We start from the raw sequence: 19,509 nt of genomic DNA on the forward strand, positions 1-19,509 counted from the left end.
GAAAAGTGCAACAAACAAAACAGATGATAAATTTGATCCTGTCACAATGGTTGCCTGTCTGGCTAAAGAGAATTTGTTCAGCTGGCCTTGTTGGAAGCTTGTGTTTCTAATAAACTAAAATGAAACTACAATTACATATTATAATATGTAACAGACTGCATTTTACCCCTCAAATATAACGTTATTTAGTAAGGCATTGTATAAACCCATGTTCCCTTCATTAGCTTTTAAGTTATTTTTTAATGTGCAGATTGTAGGTGACAGGGAACATTCATTCACGCCTGTCAGCACAAAGCCTCCCACTATTCTGCGCATACTCCCTTTATTCAGAAGCATGTATCCTTCAGTGCTGTTGGATTTAAAGCTGTTGAACTAAAACTAAATTAGAAGGAACAGTCTTTCACACTGGGTATGTTCTGAGAAGAATTACCTTTTGTCAATCTTTGTAGTCAGTTGTGAGTTAAATTTGCAACCAAGTGTCTTATTCTGGTATTTAAAACTAATATGTGTCTGGAGAAACAATTAAAAGAGGTCATATGACTGACATGAGCAAATGTAAGTTAAATAAGTAACTGCTGTCTATAAATCTTTGAAACAAGATCATTAACATAAAAACATGAGCACTGTTTTAAATGTCTTTGCTTTTTTTGTGTTCAGAAAGCATGAATGCCAAGGATCCCCATATTCCCTGGGGAGGGAACAGCTTTTGAAGGGAGGGGGTTAACATCCATGCTTCAGGGTGGCTCTCGCTCCACTATGCTGAGGACAGTGGGTGGTGATGGTTGAGCACAGAGGTAGAGGGGGGAATGTTCAAGCTTGTTTGTATTTTCTTTTTTTTTTACTTAGTTCCCTCCCATTCTGCCTGTGAGCATTAGTGCTGAAGGGTCAGGTAACAGGGCTGCTCTTCACAACCCACGCTTCCACGCTGCAGGAGGACAGGATGAGGGGCTGCTCCTCGGCCTGAGGATGGACAAGAAAGTGTGCGTGATCCAGACTGACTTCCACCAGTACCGGCCCACCGTCACCATCCACACCAAGCCCCTGGCACACGTAAGGCTGAGGCATTCTCTGTTTTTCTGTCTCTCTTTCTGCATGTCTGCCATCCCTCCACACCCCTCTGTACTCCACCACCTACTGAACATTCAGAACGTCTTGAATCCTCTCCCAGGTTAGGGGAGGATTTCAATTATACTGCTGTCTCCTATGGAAGAAGAATAGGCTTCTCGGTGTTTATCTTGAAAAAAGCCTTTTAAGACAAGCAGGTACTGCACTGACTGGAGCCAGACTCACACACACTGCCTAGGAATGCAAACATTGCTACAACTGTCAGTCTGGTTTAAGCAGGATGAGGTTGTCGGGTGATAACTGTCAGATGCCACAAGCCAATGTTGTAAGAGACTAATTGTGTATAATTGGTTGCTGTAAAAACTAAACTAAATTAAAATAACTGTTCATTGATTAAACACAATAATGGGTTTAATATTGTTAATTCAAATAAAACATTCGAAGTTGTGTTCTTTCAGAAAACCAAGCTCAGTGTGATTTTAGTGTGCATGCTGGGCATTGCTGTTATACTCTGATTGGTTGGAGGGCCAGTATCACATGATCTGTGATGAAAGATCAGTAATGGTTCCTCTGTAGTGGAAATGATGCTGGTTCATTTATGACATGACTGATCATGACAAAATGTTGTTTCTGTAGTACAGATGCATTGCATTTAAGATGCGATCAAATACAGCTTTTGCTGCCAGTGTTTGTACCGATTGAGCTGTCAGGCATCGTAATGGTGTTTTTGATAAGCTTCCGATAGCACGGTCTTACAAATGGGCCTGCTTTTACTAGCCAAATTATTAGAATGTTCAATATATGCAATGACTCGGGAAAATGGAAAACGTCAGTGCATTTGTGCTAAAGCAGATCAGAATTTCTGATCTGTCATGAGAATCGAATGTTGCCATAACGTAATGGAATTTCAGTGGTTTCAGTGGAGCTCAAACTTGGCCTCAGAGGAGTATTTATAAATTCTCTGTATGCATGGGAACTCAGTAATGTTTTTACACGAGGTATGGAGCAGACTGACTCCTCATGCATGTCCCCACTTTTCCGGTTAATATATTTGAGTTTTACCATGTGGCAATTGAGGGACAAAAGGTTACTGGAAGTTCTGCCCCATGTCTTCAATTACGTTTTTATATCTCACGTGGATTGGGCTAGCAATGCATAGTGCATACATTGGTAGGCCTTCTGAGGTTCTAGCCCTATATCTACAGCAAGAAATCATACCAAAGTACATGCCTGAAGGACCTCAACCAGGAAAAGTCTCACCTGAGTAAACACAGGCTGACCCATGCAGCTGAGTTGTATTGACAGCCACTTATCAGAAAAGAAGGACTACCTGTCCAGATCTGTAACAAATGACCAGTGTTGTTCTGTCAATACCTCAAAAGATATTTCACCAAATGGATCATTTGAAATATGAATACATACACATACACTGTCAATACATTATAATGATAGTGGAATTTAAATTGAATAGTCAAGGCATTTGATAAAATTAAGAATCATTGATTTACTAGTATGGATAAAAGTAAGTCTGAGTCATAATTTTATACGTTTATACGTTTTGTATCTACATTGCCTCCTGATTTCCTCTATTATTGCATATTTGTCACACAGCATAAGAGAGTTCTGCAGATCCAGGCTCACACTGTTTTGCACAAGTGCAGTAGTTGGGCATGTGATGCTAAAGGGTACAGTGTGTAATGGATGGAAATCAAAGTTAGTGTTTACTCGTGGATCATGTTCAGCAGATTTGAGGCAACATTTTGACCTAATGCTGTCTAAAATAATGACTTTGATTTTAAGCATGACTACGTAGCCTTTTTGGGTTCAGAGTACAGTATTGGGTGGGGATGCTTTGGATTAGTAAGTACATTGTTCTGACAATTACATTACATTACTGGCATTTATCACACGCTCTTATCCAGAATAGTCTGGACGAACGCATGTACTTTCTGGGGCAAAATGGAGGAGTCGTCTGCTGAAACACACCAGCGAAACGGACAAAGCTATCGAGCTAACCCAAATTATCTGATAAAAACAGAATTATGGACAAATTCAAAGAAGATTTTAATTCTGTTATATCACAGACTTGCCAAATACATGACGTGACTTCATTGAAGGACCTTCAGCGCGTGTGTTTGGATACGTTGTTATCAAACAGAGATGTACTCGCTTGCTTGCCTACAGGATTTGGCGTGGCCTACGGTATGCAGTCTGATATCAAATAAATACCCAGAAAAATGGCCAGAAGAAGCAATGGTCTTCATTGTTTGCCTGTTACAATCAATAATGAAGGAGCAAGTGGAATTGTTGAACCTCGAAACGCAGACTCTGCATATCTCGGTGATAAACTTCGATGGTGTGGTCGGTGCTCTGACGTTAACATTAGCCATTTTCCCCAAATAGTGTCGAACTGATGCAAGTCTGTGTAATGTTTTTCCGGTGCACGTTTCAGACCTCGCCTGGCCAAAATCGAACCCAACATACAACTATCCCGGAAAGGTTGCTTCCTTCGTTTATGCCTAGAACGTCAAGGCATCGGCCAGGCTCTGTTGAACGAAGTGAAAAAAGAGACTGGCTTGCGAGGCTGATCCAGAAGGACTTACACAACGTTTTAGCATTTTTTACATTGCATCCATTTATACAGCTGGATATACCCTGACGCCATTCAGGTTAAGTACCATACCTTGCTCAAGGGTACAACGGCAGTCTCCAACCTGGGAATCAAACCTCAACCTTTTGGTTACAAGCCCAGTTCCCTAACCATCATACTACACAGCTGCCACCATATCATGACTATTTCAAAGATGAAACCTTGGTTCTTTTTTTGAATATAGACTAAAAATGAAATGTGTTGCATAGGCTCTTTATATATGCAAATTTTATATGATCACATTCTCTTCTTTGGTAAGATGACAAAAAACAAAGGGCTAATTTACATTAAATATTTTAGAAAACATTGGGCACCATTGCTTTGGAATAGAGGTTGTTTAATTTTTGTGAGATAAGATAGCCAATATTGTTTGTTATAACTTGGCCTCATTTTGACATCAATCCTTTTAACTATATTTTGCTAGTTTTATTTATTGGCTTATAGAGAGTGATGTATGTGTGTATGTATGTGTGAGTAACTTGCAATTTTTGTACACTGAAAATGTGTATTTGTTGAGATGTCATTTCAAATGTATTCAAATGTGATGATGCACATACAAGAACTTGCATGCCAAATGAGTAAGCACCTGAAGTAAAAAAAAGTGTCTTTAAAATTAGGTTTAATATGTTGCTCAATATTACAAATGAGTCAAATGACATTGTTGGTTGTTTCAAGGCAGTCTACTTTCTCCAAAATACGCTTCCGCTGGATTATCTTCCAAGAAAAAATAAGCATTGATGTGCTTCTAGTGTTAAATCGTTTCAAATGGAACTCTAATATGCAGTTTACTAAGAATGTTTGCCTACACTAGTATCACTGTCATCTGCCTTGTAGCAGCCTTTTTATTACTCAATTGTAAATTGTGTAACCAACAAATTATTTACAAATTAAATTGAACGGTATGGAAAGCCACAATTCAGTTGGGGCCTGTAACTGTCAGAACCAATGGCAGACTGAGGGGGGCTGTTGGAACTTATGGCAGGTCGGAGGGGAGAAGTTTATCAGAATGGATCACGTACCGGGGGTGATTGAAATGCGAATTCATTACAAACTACTGGTAAATTTCTTCAGACTTATTATACTGTCTGGGTGGGACCACAAACTGGACATGTACAAATAATTTGAAAACCGTAAATCTGGTAACCATAGCTGTGCACCAGTGACTAGACATGAGGCATCGAGGAATTTTGTGGGAAGTTTAGACTGGTAGCACAAAAACTAGGCCCTTCAGTGTGTAGGGCTGCATACCATTCAAGTAACATTGTAGAGCCACAGGCGAGGCCTACAGTCTTTTTTTTCATTTCTAACAGTGTGGGACATAAAGCAATGGTTCAGACTGGCTGCAATAAAACAGGGACAACTATCTGAGAAAAAGTAAACGGTTAGAGAGTAAATCAACGTCTGACTTGTCTTGTAAAAACAGTCCAGATTGACTGATATGTCTGAGGGAAGGGACTAAAGAGTAGTTCAGCTATGATAAGATCTCATCAACAGGACCTCTTGGAGTTATCATTACATTACATTACATTACACACATTTGGCAGACGCTCTTATCCAGAGCGACGTACAACAAAGCGTATAACCATAACCAGGAACAAGTGTGTCGAAAACCCTAGAGAGAAGTACCGTTCTAAGTGCAGGGAACAACCGCATAGTTTAACTTGGACCCTGTAGGTTAAACTGATTAACACTAACACAAACAAGAACAGGGACAACGCAGTCTATGCAAAAATACAAGCAGTAGTTAAGACACAAATCAGTACCAGAGTATACGAAGGGCCATTTTGGTTATCAAAACCACTGAATTCTCCACAACAAAGCTGGCAGGGAGGGAAAATGAAAAATAAATCATATCTTTGCTGAAGGCCAGCTGTGAAGCAAAGCTTTTATACTTTGATAGGTGGTCAACCACCTTCTGTGAGAGTGGAAGGATAAAGAGTGATGTCACTGAAACACCATGATATGGAGTGTGTCCAACAGTCACTCTGCTAGATCATCCAGCGTCATTTAACACTCAGCCCTCAGCCTTCAATGACCCCAGCTGGAGAAAACTCACAGGTTTTTAACTACTCTGAAAAAGACCTGCTATTCAAGGATCTCAAATTCTGTTTCTAAAGTTTTTTGTGGTTTCTTTAAAATCACTAGCCAATTTGTCTTGATGTTTGGTTTCTATAGCCAATTAGTGATTTAAGTTAAGCAATTAAGTGCTTAAACACCAAAAACCAGAAAACACTGCAGCCCACATGAGTTTGAGAACCCTGCTCTAACCTCTTTAGTTTTAGATATAAACTGTGACCACCAAGGCAAAACACATGCATTTGATTTGATTAATTAAAGGGAACCCTGCCTGTTAAGACTTGTAGGGTCACATGTGTTGTAAATGCCCACAACTGGAAATATGTTGTAAAAACCACACTTTTAAAAAAAGTTATTTTTAAAAAACTACAACTTTTAATATAAATTTTGACCTATGGAGGTCGCCATTATTTTAGAAGTGCAATGAACTTTGGGTAGATGATGTAAAATGGTTGCACTGGAGGTTAACTCAGTTGTTTTGTCCAGCAGTTGCTGTTATTAATAGTGAAAAATATTAATACAATATCACAGAATTTGTGTGTGATGTGATACATGGGATATCTGTCAATAGGATTCAGTAAACATCTTAGTGTGTCAGCACGTATTATCATTAGGGATTATGCATTTAAAGGAGGTATTATCACTGGTTTAAGCTCATATCTTTATTATATATAAGTTATATAAGTTATTATTGATCCACTCGACAATAATGCTACGTCAATTAAATTAATGGGGATGATGACACATTTCAGTTTCACCAAAAACGATAGTTTTATCCATATAGTCAAGTGACTTTGAAAGGATGCTGCTAGAAAGCGGAGCTCTTTATGATACAACAGACAACTTTTCGGTCTCTGTTGGCATAGGCGAGCAGTTTCCGTACAGACACCATCTCTTACACCTACTCTCGTCTCCTCCAATCTTCGTAGTTTTGATTTATTTGATGATTTGATGAGAGATGGTCTAGGTGCTTTCCTCCTGAGAATGCCCCACTCTGGCTCAAATCGAAAAGGCTAAACGGAAGACATTTTCAATGCTGCTCAATGGACAAGAGCAATGGATCGAGACCGAATGCAACCATTTGACGTCACTACCTAGAGTGCATTGTGATAGTAATAACAATGGTGACCAATGAGTTGAAGGATTTAATTTCTTTTTTAATAACTAAAATCTTTCATGTGGTTTTTATAACATATAATTGAAGGCATTTACACCATATTAAAGCGTACAAGTCTCAACAGGTGGGGCTCCCTTTAATATTTACTTTGCATCAGGCAAATAAATAGACAATGAGTTCGAGAACAAACCAAACCAAATCAAAAGGGTAGGGACAGAAATTTTATGGTGACACCCAGAATGACAAACCTGGTAAAACAAAATGCTTTCTGGAGATAATTTTTTGAAATTCTAAAATTCTCACCGAAAAGCACTTCAGTTATGGAGCCACATTAGTTGTCAAAACCATCTTTCCAGAAAACTCACCTTTCACACTCAATTTTGAAATGGTTAGAAAACTGAATTTAGTCAAGGAGATGCCTTACAGGGTGGTAGGGGGCAGCTCCCTTCCCCTCCAAGGAAATAATTCATTCTTCAGCTACATCCCATATTACACACATTTATACTACAAATGCTTTAAAATGTCCAGTGAATTCTATGTCTTTTCTGCTTTCTCACTGGAGTGTGTACAATTGAATTAAAATATTATCTGTGGTTGTTTAAATGAGATGCTGTGTTAATTATGTAATGTTTTCAATTTAAACAAATTACTTCTTAAAACTATTTGGGACCCATTGTGTTCAGGTAAGGTCTTCCCAAATATTTACTACTAATGCTCAGATCAGGTATTATTTTATGTAGGTTTAAGCTACAATTGCTAAACTATTTTCTTTTTTTTTAAAGATGCATTGTTGCATTTAGTGACTTGATTTATACTTGATATATAGTGTGCCCTGTAATCTGGTGCATATCTCTAGTATGGCAAGACAAGAAGGAAATACCCACCTGGGCTCAGCGTTAAAGACATACTATGCAGGATTTTTTATTTGAAAATGTTATTAAATAACTATGCTAAGTCATATCTATGATGTACAGGCAATCTCAGTTTTTTACCTAATTAGCCAAATTTGTGCACCTTTTACCTGTATTTGTTATTCTAAAATGTGTTCAGGATGTTTCTGGGTATGGTACTCTTTTCAGTGTGGGGAGGGGTGGGTGTGGCTACAGAGCCTGTGGTTTGGGATCAGATTCCGACAATGTGTTTATTGCTAGTTTGTAATGGCAGATGATAAGAAGCCTGAATACAGCGAAGCAAAAAGAGAAGCCAACAGGGCTTGTTCAAAAACTAGAGTCAACCTTGGCATTACTTTTCTTTGGTGGTGTCAGCTGAAGTTCGCCAAGGGGATGGAAAGCGACGCAGTGTTGGTCTATATTCCGTTGTACCAGTGAGTAACGACGCATCTAGATGCCCAAGGTTGGGTCATTTTAGCATGGAATTCTGTTCTTCTATCAAGATGTCTAACCCCTGTTGAGGAAAATGCAGATTTAATCATTATCTTACATCATTTATGCATAATCGGTGGTGTTTCCCTCAACACCCCCTTTCCCCCTATGGGAACTGCTGTTACTGTTTATAGTTGCAACTTAGCTAGCTCTGCAATTCACCTGCATTTATTTCAATCAGGGGAAATTAATTTGATACAGCATGCATGTTATCTAGCTATTATTAAAGTTCAATTTGATCTTGGGTCAAAATGGACTCAGAGTATGTTTTCTATCATGGGTAGCTAGCTGGCCTTCTACTCCATGAACTGCAAATATACTGTCACAGCAATGCCATGTTCATTCAGTTGAGTGCCAGTGTGATAAAATGGGAGCCAACATAGCTTAAGCACAACTTATTTTGCGCACACTCATGAAATTGAATAAAAATTGTATCAGCCCAGTGTAGAATGGATACTGTGCTTGGATTCTAGAATACGTGTTCATTTTCCTGTGATGTCATGTAGCATGGTGTAGCTCAGCTAGTTTGCTAGTGAAGCACTGTAAAGGTGCGGTGAAGCAAATGCCTGGTAGCAGTTTACCATGACAACACTCACTGGCGATATTGAACTGAAATAAAAAAATAAAAAAATAAAAACGTTGCCCTTGACTAGGGCCGATTTTGCCTTTAGCTGACTGGTAACCTGTTTGCCTATGACATTTTTGAGAGTGAGAGGCCTGGGTTCAAATACCACTCCAGACTCAGGGGTGGTATTTGAACTCAACGCAATGCAAGCGTGAGATGAAGTTTCAAGCATCGCAAAGAGGGGCATAACAGGATGAAGTCGTTTTCTTAGATTTGTGATTTTTTCCGCTTAGTCTCTAACAACTGTCTTGGATTTCCCCCTTGAGGACTTGGGTTTATTACCTCCACTTGGAGATAAGAATGCACGTTGAGTATGTACAACCAGGACATGCATTTGCAGTGCATTGGCCTGGCATTGTCATTTGCATTCACGTACTAGCATTGGGTATGTTTCAGGCCATTGATGCAGCACATTGTTCCCAGCACACGCACACATATGCATCCACACATCCGACTGCTTCACTTCATGTTTTCTAACTGTAATCTTTATCATAAACACTCATTTTAATTAGGCTACTTTTCCGAATTCTAGTGCAGCGTCTTATGCATTAAACAACAATACATAATTATTCTTGAACACTTTTTCTTCATATTTCTGTAGTCGTACCTTGACACATTAAACAACAATAATTGCTGTATTCTTAAACACATTTTTATATTTTTATCTTTACGGACATCATCAGGTGGTTGCAGGTGGAATGAAACGACATTGGTGAGGGCTGATTTCTATCATCTGGCTTTGCTTTGGTAACTGAAATTTCACTTTTATTGAAGAAACCTAGTCTGTAATGGGCTTGTTGTAGCCTATGTAAATTCATTTTGTATTTTGATGTGTGAGGTTTGATTCTTTGCATTCAAAAACAAGGAGTAGTAACCTGATTTTACATGAAATCTACAAATCTACTGTAAGGAGATTTATAGAAATTTGCCCTTTATCAGACCTCTAACAGAAAACGGATTGTTTACTGTGCTGACAGGGAGTCAGCAAGTGTAATAAATAGATAGTTATCAGTCGCAAGACATCTGATTGGATCAGTATTATGCAGAACTTGGGTTCTCCATAATACAGTGTAATCATGTTTTGTATTGTTGGAGTGCTGATGTCATGGGGAACTAGTTGGAGTCTTCTCAGCTACACAGATTAACCCAGTGTAATATTCTTACAGAAATAGCACAAGCAGTACTCATTGTTGTACCCTTTTGTCATGATTGTGTTTTCATTTAATGACTTGGGGTTTTTCCTTGTATATAAGGAGAAAAGTGCAAAGTTTTGGGGAGACTCATCAACACAGTCTCCTACGCACATAAGCCATTTACGTGTATAGCCATCTCACATTTTGCACCATTGTATATCGTCATTACTACTGAACACACTGAACAATAAACTGCATTAAATTTAACCCGGCATTCCTCCTTGACTCTTAACACTGCAGACTTCACAGTTTAAGGTCCTAACATACACATAGAACTCAGGACTCTGGACCCTGTAGTCACTCGCCTATACACTAGTGTCGTAGCAGGATACACAGTTGAATTATGCAGGCTACACAAGCCAGAAATACGTCCACGTCTTTCAAGTTAGATAGTGATCTGTATAGAGCCACACTACTGGTGGACATCAGTCTCCTGTCACATTATCTTGATTATTTATTATGTCTATTTTGGAGTCAAATAATCAAGATAACAATAAATTAATCCTATTCCAGTAGCACCGGGTAAGACTACTGATCTGATTAGATTTTATTTTATTTAGCGCAATTAAAATATAAAACAGAAACAGAAGAGATTTAAAAACAGTGAAATAGTGCAGGGAGAGGCAAGAAACCCAAGGGGCTTATACAAGGCCTCAACCTAAATAAAACGACAACTCAACAAAAACATACACAATAGATAAATACACTACATGCATTCCTTCGCCACTCAGATATTTCTGCTGTTTGGTTTGCAGATGGGTTTCTTACTGTTGGTGACCTCAGTGTGACAAGTTTTAGTTTCTTACTTTTTGTGACCTCAATGCACCTTTTGGTGTATTTGAGGATTTTCTTACGCTACAAATTGCACTTGGGAGACTATAGGTAGACACATATGTTGTGAATAATGGTCACTGTTATTCTTGATATTCCTGCTATTTTTATTTAAATACTGCTGGCTGTCATGCACCATGTTACGTGACAGACTTCTGCAGGGAAGTGTTCTAGTAAGTTTAGCAGTCTTTTCCTGCATAGATTCAATTGAAGATACATTAGCAGTAATTTAATTAATTATTTACTTTTTAATTGTGCTTCTATCCTTGTGAAAAAAAAATACAATTAAAAAATATCATGCTGACATGTTCTGTTTTTGTTTTTTGGTATTTAGTTGAACATTAGGCCCAGGATTGAATCAAATTTGGCAAGTCATTGTAAGTTAAACAGCTATTTGTTGAAATATATCCTCTATTAGAACTAGGCTATAGTTCAGTGACTTTCCTCTCAAGATGGCTAGGCAGTTTTGGTTGAATCCATAGGTTGCTTTATTGTAATATGGTCCTGGAGTGATTTGGGGAGAGCATGTGTTTGCACTGAATATAACTTTCCTTTTAGAAAACGTGGTGGTTTTAATTGAATCCAGAGGTAGGTTCCCCCCTTCCGCCATCTTTATCAAGTTACCATAGGCCGGCCCTGCGTTCTGTCACCTCATTGAGGCTGCCAGCATATTTCTGCTTTAAATGTTTTCCTCTCCTCTTTCTTCTCCCGTGTAAGGCCCATTTGGATGTTTTCAAATATTTTCCTGCCCTGCATTATGCTTTATTTGATATATTATTTATCCAAATCAATTTCATGATTAATTTTTTTGTAGTCCTTTGTTGTTTTCACATTGAAGTCTGCAGCAGTGCAACAACAACAAAAAATAAATACAAATCCTTGCTTGTCCTTACTTTTCAGGTTGCTTGAACTTCATCTTCAGGGACTCATATTAGTAAGAATTTGTTTCTGCATGGTCAATGAGTTTATCCTTTTTCAACCTTGAGAAAAATAAATATAAATGTACTTCATTCTATCAAACGCTGCTGTGCAAAAATGTATTATTGCTATCAAAACCATTGTGCACATCTTTATTACCTCCACAAGGTGAAGACAAATTGTGTCAGTTTAAGAATGAATCAACTTGAAAAGCTGTTGTTCTTGATGAGACATAAAATTGACTTCTGGACGGGAGAGAGGGGACTGGAAAATAGTTTCTGAACTGAGTGGCGTGTCTTAAGGCGTCCTCCAGACACCCATGGAGGGGAACAGGCAACCTGCCAAATAAAATGGAAAATTCAGATATTTTATTAATGACAGCTTGACAAAATCTCACAAATAATGTGTGTGTTTTTGACAGCCATGTGCAAATCGGATTAGACAAACATCCTCCTCTGACGAGTCAAAACTTGAAAACGTCACTGCACAATAGGTTTCGTTCATTATATAGGAATGGGAAGTATACTGTAACAAAGGGCAAATTTAGATTTGTTTAGTAAGTGCATTTTTTACAACAACAGCATAGAAAATCACTAGGAACTGATAATATGAAATTAACTATTGCCATGGCTAAATATAAATCTCTCTTCCTTGGGAAATGGGAAGACTGAGGCTATTTTTTTTACAGTGTTTTTAGTCGTAAGTATTGTAATGATACACTAAATATTCTAAGTTTACATATGTGTGCCCTAGGAGGTCCAGGTGCCGCTGTATTTTTTTCATATTTATTAAGAACTCTACAGTATCTTAAATCATCTTGTGAAAAGACTGTAATTAAAAACAGTCATTAAAAGGCAAAAGGCACATAAAACATTAGATATAAAGTCTATGCTGAAGTCTGTTTGAGAGTGTTTGTTTTGTTAATGATAGTCATTTTCCATTAACACAAGGATACCTTGAATATCACTGAGCAAGCTGCAGCAAGTCTTTTTTTATTTTTTTATCTCTTACGCAGCTTTGCTTCTCACACGTTGTTTCAGTGAGCTATGGAAAATTAGTTCACATCTGTTTTTCCAAGAAAGGAAACTACCTATTTATGCTTTTGTGGGTTAGCCAGATGGCATGTGCAATCATGTTAAGCAGAGGCGAGAAAATTTAGATGATTGATTGGCAGTGCTGCCTGTAAAAGAAAGGGTAAATATTTACAAACATACATTTCAGGTCAGGTTGTGAGATCTGTGGTAATGTAAAAGCAGGCTAATATGCTGTTTGTGATATTTCCTTGGCTATCTGCACATTCCTTTTTTGTATATTGTTTTAAATAGGCTCATTCATGTTTTATCCCTTCAATGACAATTATAGGGCAAATGTTTATGTCTTCCCAATGTTTCTCCTCACTTATGACAGGAGACTGGTGAGAAATGCATTATTTACACAGAAAGCACCTCTGGATTGGAGCAAGGAATGGGATTAGTGTTGACATGAGTGACAGAGACAGTAACTCAACAGTCACATTCCACAATGTCACCAGAAATTTGGTGTAGGCTTATGCTGTTTGGTACCAGGCACCACCTTGTACCCAGGGCCCAAAGTTTGTCCTCATGCACACACATTAGAGTTAATTTAGTTATATGAGCAGAGAAAAAAATGTTTTCAAATGTATTGAAATTATATCATTATTTTTGTCATACAAAAAGGCATTCACTGACGAGTAATTTATTCTGTGATATTCTTGAAGGAAAGTGCCTCTTAAACCCTTAAGCCCACAATCAACCCAATTTAAACGCAGACTGTCATTATTAGCTTTCACGTAATTATCTTGCCAGATGTCCCAGTTTCTTCTGCTGGAGGACATCAATTCATTTCATGACATATTACAGTGCTGATTGATTTTCTTTGTATTATAAAAAATGTATAAATCTTGTGCATAATTTGCACTTAAAAAGTCATCTAAACTCATTCTTTGCAAACCTTTACACTATTCAGACTATGGAAATAGTAGACTGCCAGCAGATTTTACATTTTGTCAATTAGGTTTTTGTATTAATATTGTGTTGTTTTATATTTGGGAGCGCACATATTTTTTATTGCAGTAAGTTGCATTGGCAAACAGTTTCTCCTGGCTATTTATTTGTGCATTTTTCTTTTTCTCTGTGTCTTGAGACAACATTTATATAGAGAGAATATCAGGTTAAATACATAGAGTCACGTCACAGTAAGAGAAGAAGTGCAGTGCTTTTCCACATTTCCGTTGAACACTGCGGAGCAGCTCGTACGGTGAAAGGTGTATCAGCAGATGAAATTTTATATTGCCTTAAAGAGCTCCAAGAGGCCCACTCGGGAGAGGGGGAGAAAGTCTAGAAAGAACGGAAAGTCTCAAGGAATTGAATTTCTCTGCTACCCAGGTTAATCCGCTGCCTCAGTGCACGCAGTCGGGGATGAGGGAGAGCGAGGAGCTGAAGAAAGCCATCGAGCACACGGACCGCCTGCTTTCCAGGGTCCAAGAGCTGGAAGAAGAGAATGCTGGACTTTGCAAGGAAAAGAATGAGTTTCTCATTAGGTTTCAAGCAGTAAGTCTTGGTCTTCTTTATGTCTTTCTTTCCACATGAAGATATATGGACAGTAAGTCCCTATAATCAGTGCATTTTATTTGTTAATTTGTATGGATTTAATCTGTCACACAGATATGGTGATACTTTGCGTTTGCTGGTTGACAAAATAGAATTCTGAACATAGCAATTATTTAAACTGCTGGTGGATGGTGTCCTGCACTTAATGATATGCCTCTCAAGTGAAAGTCAGCTAGAAATGCTGCAGTTCAAGCATTTTTTCTTTTTAATGATGCTCTCTCATGGGTTTTATTACAGTGCTGAGTGACGTCCAGGAAACTATTTTGTTGAGAAAGCAGATAGATGGTATTTCTTTATTATTTTTCACGGTTCATGTAGTTCCTCTTCAGTCTCACACCTGAAATAGGCATTGCATGGCTTCAGACACAGTTATCCTGATGCTGCAGACACCCCCCAGTGTACGGTTTGTGTGTGTGCATACAGTGCTTGTGTGAGTGCGCGCATGTGTGTATTGAACAGAGGCCAGTAGACTGCAGGAGTGATTTACTATACTTGTGTGGGACTATAGCTCTGGCCCACTGACAGTAGGTATGACAGTCGCACCAAAGACAGGGCTGGGGGATGAATGTCTGGGCAGTAGGAATATTGGCTGTGTTTGGACACAAGCTATTGTGCTGTGGAGCCCAGGGGTTTGATTATTTCAAGAGATTTGGTAAAGTGGACTGAATTCTGAACACATGCGCTAACATAGATTAGTCTTTTGTTTGGCACGTGTTTCTTTTGGGACCAGTTTTCTGCTTTCTTTTATCCAAGACAAAACTGTCATGCATTGTGCCAAATTTCCACTATGGAATTTACTGTCAAAGTTGACACTATAAAGTGATCACATTCACTAGTGATCGCTAGTATTTAAAACCTTTAACAAGACTGATTAATAAGTAAGGCCTATGGTAATTATGGTAAGTACATGTTAAATGTACTACTCCTTAGAGCCACTGATTTATCAAGAGCCCTGAAACTATTGCTTAAATGGCATACACAATACATAGATTATACATAGTTATGGTTATTGGATTTCATTAAAGAACTCTATGTTCACAATCTATTGACATTTCAAATGTAAAATGCAACAAAAAAGTACTAGTGTTTTATTGAGCCAGATTCAAATGAATTAATTGAAGCTAAGGTCCCTTGGAGTGAGCATGCTGCCTTGTGAGTCAGCCTTTTTCAACAAAATTAGCTGCAAAAGATGAAGAAATGTTGTTTTCTGTAGAGGCACTGGATCATTGTGTTATACACAGCCGCTTAACTGTGAACTGTTCTGAATCACTACCAAATGTACAGGCTTTGACTCCACCATTATCTCTCCCTCTGATCTGGCCTCTTCTGGGGCAGGGAGTCAGCAGCTCCTTTAGCAATGGGCTTCAATATCTATGAATAAAATCAAATGAATAAAACAAGGTTTCCTCAGGAGATGGTCTGCAAGCAGCCAACCTATGACTTCCCATTGCGAGGCCTTTTGATTTGTTACAAAGAAAGTGACCTGCTGTAAAATGGATCCCGCGTCCCCACTCGCGATGTAATTTTTCCATCTTTCCTGGAAACACATTTGTCATTCTCTTCATTCTTGTTATACTCCAGCCTCAGCAGGGATCAGCTGTGCTGCGGCTGGAGGCGTTTCAGTCTCACAGTCCAGACGGTGACCTGTGTCAGAATGCATTTGAAGCATCTTTTAACAGAAGTGAATCGTATTTTTGTGAATTTTAAGTTGACAATAATAACCCCCTCCTCCCCTTCTGGTGTCCTCACATTCTACAAAGGTTGAATGGAACACATGGAACTTGTTTCTGCTGTATTCATGGGCTGAGCACATTTTCCTTCCACCCTTAAAAAATTAATTATATACAAATGTACCATTTGTATATTTTGCTCATATATGCTTTGCTCTTATGCTTTCAAACTGGGATGGATGAGTAACTGTGGCTTTATGTCTCACATAGTCCATAATGTTAGAATTAAAAGCCAAATTTTAAAAGAATCATTCTTTTACATGGATATTTTACCTCAGACAATGTTGCCAAATCCTTTTATTCCCCCTTGAACTCCCGATTCAAAATAAACGAAGGGTTTCCAGGGTTTTGCACAACCATGTGTTTATTTTTTCTTTTTTTCACTGATGAAAGATGTATTCCATATAGTTCAGATAACACAAAAACCCTTGCCTGCTTTTATTGGATTAAGAGCAAAAAAAAGTAATCATTTATTGTGAGAAAAGAGAGACCCCCGTTGATATTGTGGGAGTATTAACACATTGTAAGTTTATAATTTAGTGTTCATACTTTCAGCTCACTGAACTAGTTTCTGCAAAACCAAAAGATGTGGATCCCTCAATGCATGTTCAACCAAGTCTACATTATAATGCTGTTAAATTGCTTTTCAACTACTCCGATTTATGGGTGGACCACAATGACGCATTTTTCATCCTTAATGAAATCAAACCAAAGGATTCGGTGAAACTTACTCATCAGAATGTTTGCAGTAGATTGAATTGATTTATTACTCTTTTGGCCAATGATGTCAAGAGGTTCATTAAAGGCCATTTGATTTCTTCCTTTAGTAACCTTCCCAGAAACACAACTCTTGAATAAAGCGTGTTGTATATGCAGTGTATATGTAACTGTGCTTTCATATATGAAGTGTATATTAATCAGTAAACTTGCGTGTCATTGAGCATGCGGTAAGCAGTAGATTCTTAATTATTTTCTTGTTATTTATTTGCAGACACAGACAGTTAGTTACACATTGAGAACACCAGAAACTTGGACAGAGCACAGTGACAATTAAATGAATAGTAGCAGGAGCAGTAATGAGTAGGCTGTGGCGATTTGAAATAGTTTCCCCACATTAGGAGCGGTGAAGTACATTTTGGCCTCTGGAAACTGGAGGTGAAGAGAGCAATGTCATCTGCTTTAGGAGTTAAGTGCTGATGGTTGAATGGCTCTAAAAGGCAGCAGAACACAGATGGGTAAGGGGAAATGAGGAATACTGTTTTTTTAAATACTCGGCATACATTTGCTTTCGTATTGGTCTCCTCTGCCCCTGAAAAAATAACTGGAGGCTCCCTCTGAACCTTCAACCTTTTCCGCTTTGTGACTCTGATATTTTCTCACTGCCCAGGGAGCTGGTCCTAAATCTAATTTGAGGTGATCCAATTCCTCCGCTTGCTCTTCTGATGGAGATAAATCTCTGGAAAGGTTGAGCAAGGACTCTTCCAAGAAAAAGCATTTGAGCCCGGCGGATAATGCCCTTTCTTCTGAGACAGGTGCCCCCTCTGTGTGAAATCTCCACCCACTGGCTACTCCTGAGAGATTCTCCATGTCCTCAGATTACCTGCTCCTCGTGTGTGCCCACTGCCTCAGCATGGCTCTCTTCATATGCAGTCTCTCTGGCTTCTGATTACTTTTAATTGGGACTTGTGTCAAGATTAATTAATGAAATGAAAATATTCTCAGGAGTCCACAGTAGTTTTTAGAGTCTGAGCATCAGTAACAGATGTTTTTTTATCCCCTATTTTTCATCCTAGTTTAAAATTATGAAATTATATTCAGAGGGCTGTCCCATCACTGCAACTGTTACTGTTGCTTACAGAAAGGGCAGGCTAGCATAGACACCTTTTCAAATCTGTCTAGCCAGCCACGGCTTATTTTCTTTTTGCAGTCCATCATATGAGCTCTGTAGACATTACATGGGAAGGGTGCACCACTTATGCAGACTGCAGGTGCCTGATCCAGGAGGGGAGTCACTCATGCACACTGAGATTGGGAAACCGTGCAGTGTGAAACCCACCTTCACAGAACGATGCCCTGACTTACTGTCTGCCGCCCTATGGGTCTGGCAGCCAGAGTGAACCCTGGAAGTGCCAGGATTGCGTTCCATTTCACCCCACAAGCGACTGAGGTTTTAGCTTAGCACAGCCCCAACAGTGCTTTTTTCTGCTTATAGTTTTTTTAAATAAATGTGTTTACTCTTCCATTGCTGTGCATCCACTCTGGCTGTAGGAATTGTAAGTTATGTGAAATGGTGCAGTTCTTGGGGAATCTGCACCACTGTGTGTTTATTGCAGCTTGAGCGTGGTCTGTTTATGGCTCTGTTCAACACGTGGGTGCTGTTTTTGGGCAGTGTTATAATGGAGCTCTTCTGTGTTGTTTCTGTGGAATTCTCAATGGAATCTGAGAGTGAAAGGAATGGCCGAGTCTATGGGGTTATTGTGAATGTTTGTATTCCTTTTTACTATAAGTCAAAAATAGCTGCCTTCCTTTGTCCAAAATGGCCTCAATGGTGTGATACAGCTAATCAACAGACTGAAAAGAACCTTAGATTTTTGGCACTGCTTTTGGATGGTGCCTTAGAGGAGATCTTTACATGCATTAGATAATGTTAGGGATAGTTGGTTAGAAGTGCACTTTTAATTCAATAAAGTATCATTTAAGTCTCATTTTGTTGAATAAGTGAAGACCACTATGGTATTGCTACCTACTCATTTTGATATCATCATGACCTGATATCAAAGAACTTCTAAATCTAGCCAAATGTAAATAATCCATTTGTTTCAGTGTTTTGTGTTTTCATTTGTGTGTGAATGTGTATGTGCATATATGAGTGTGTGTGTGTGTGTATGTGCATATATGAGTGTGTGTGTGTGTGTGTGTGTGTGTCTGTGTATGCATGCGTGAGTGTTTGTGTGGCAAATATGGATTCAAATATGTGAAACACTGCCTCGTTGCAAATTTTGTGGTATGCCTACAGGCTGGTAATTCATACAGAACATTAGACCTTATGTACAATATCTCCCATGTCTTTGCATTGGTAGAATAATGCCATGACAGTGTCCAAAATGTGTGGGTATACACAAAGATCTTTCTGTTAAATGAAATGAAAAAAAAAGAAGTTAGATCTTATGGGAATACTACCATTGTGTATTTTGCATTTTATTTTATAAGGCGAGGGGATTGAGTGATTGTATGAACATTAGGCTCTTGTTACTAATGATGAACTGTAGATGCTAAAGCCTTTCAGACAATA

General features: G+C 38.5%; 1 protein-coding gene across 1 annotated transcript in view; it reads left to right on the plus strand.

Moving 5' to 3' along the window:
• Window positions 1–852: 852 nt before the first annotated feature.
• The window catches only part of LOC118220556 (myosin-16), a 53,819-nt gene continuing 35,162 nt past the window's right edge, over window positions 853–19,509 (plus strand). Inside the window, exons 1-2 of the mRNA XM_035404395.1 lie at window positions 853–1,050; window positions 14,263–14,427. Of these exons, the coding sequence (XP_035260286.1) occupies window positions 967–1,050; window positions 14,263–14,427 (249 nt within the window). The 5' untranslated portion in view covers window positions 853–966. The remainder of the gene's footprint in view (window positions 1,051–14,262; window positions 14,428–19,509) is intronic.

This window comes from Anguilla anguilla, chromosome 2, assembly GCF_013347855.1.
Source record: "Anguilla anguilla isolate fAngAng1 chromosome 2, fAngAng1.pri, whole genome shotgun sequence".
Lineage (NCBI taxonomy): Eukaryota > Metazoa > Chordata > Actinopteri > Anguilliformes > Anguillidae > Anguilla > Anguilla anguilla.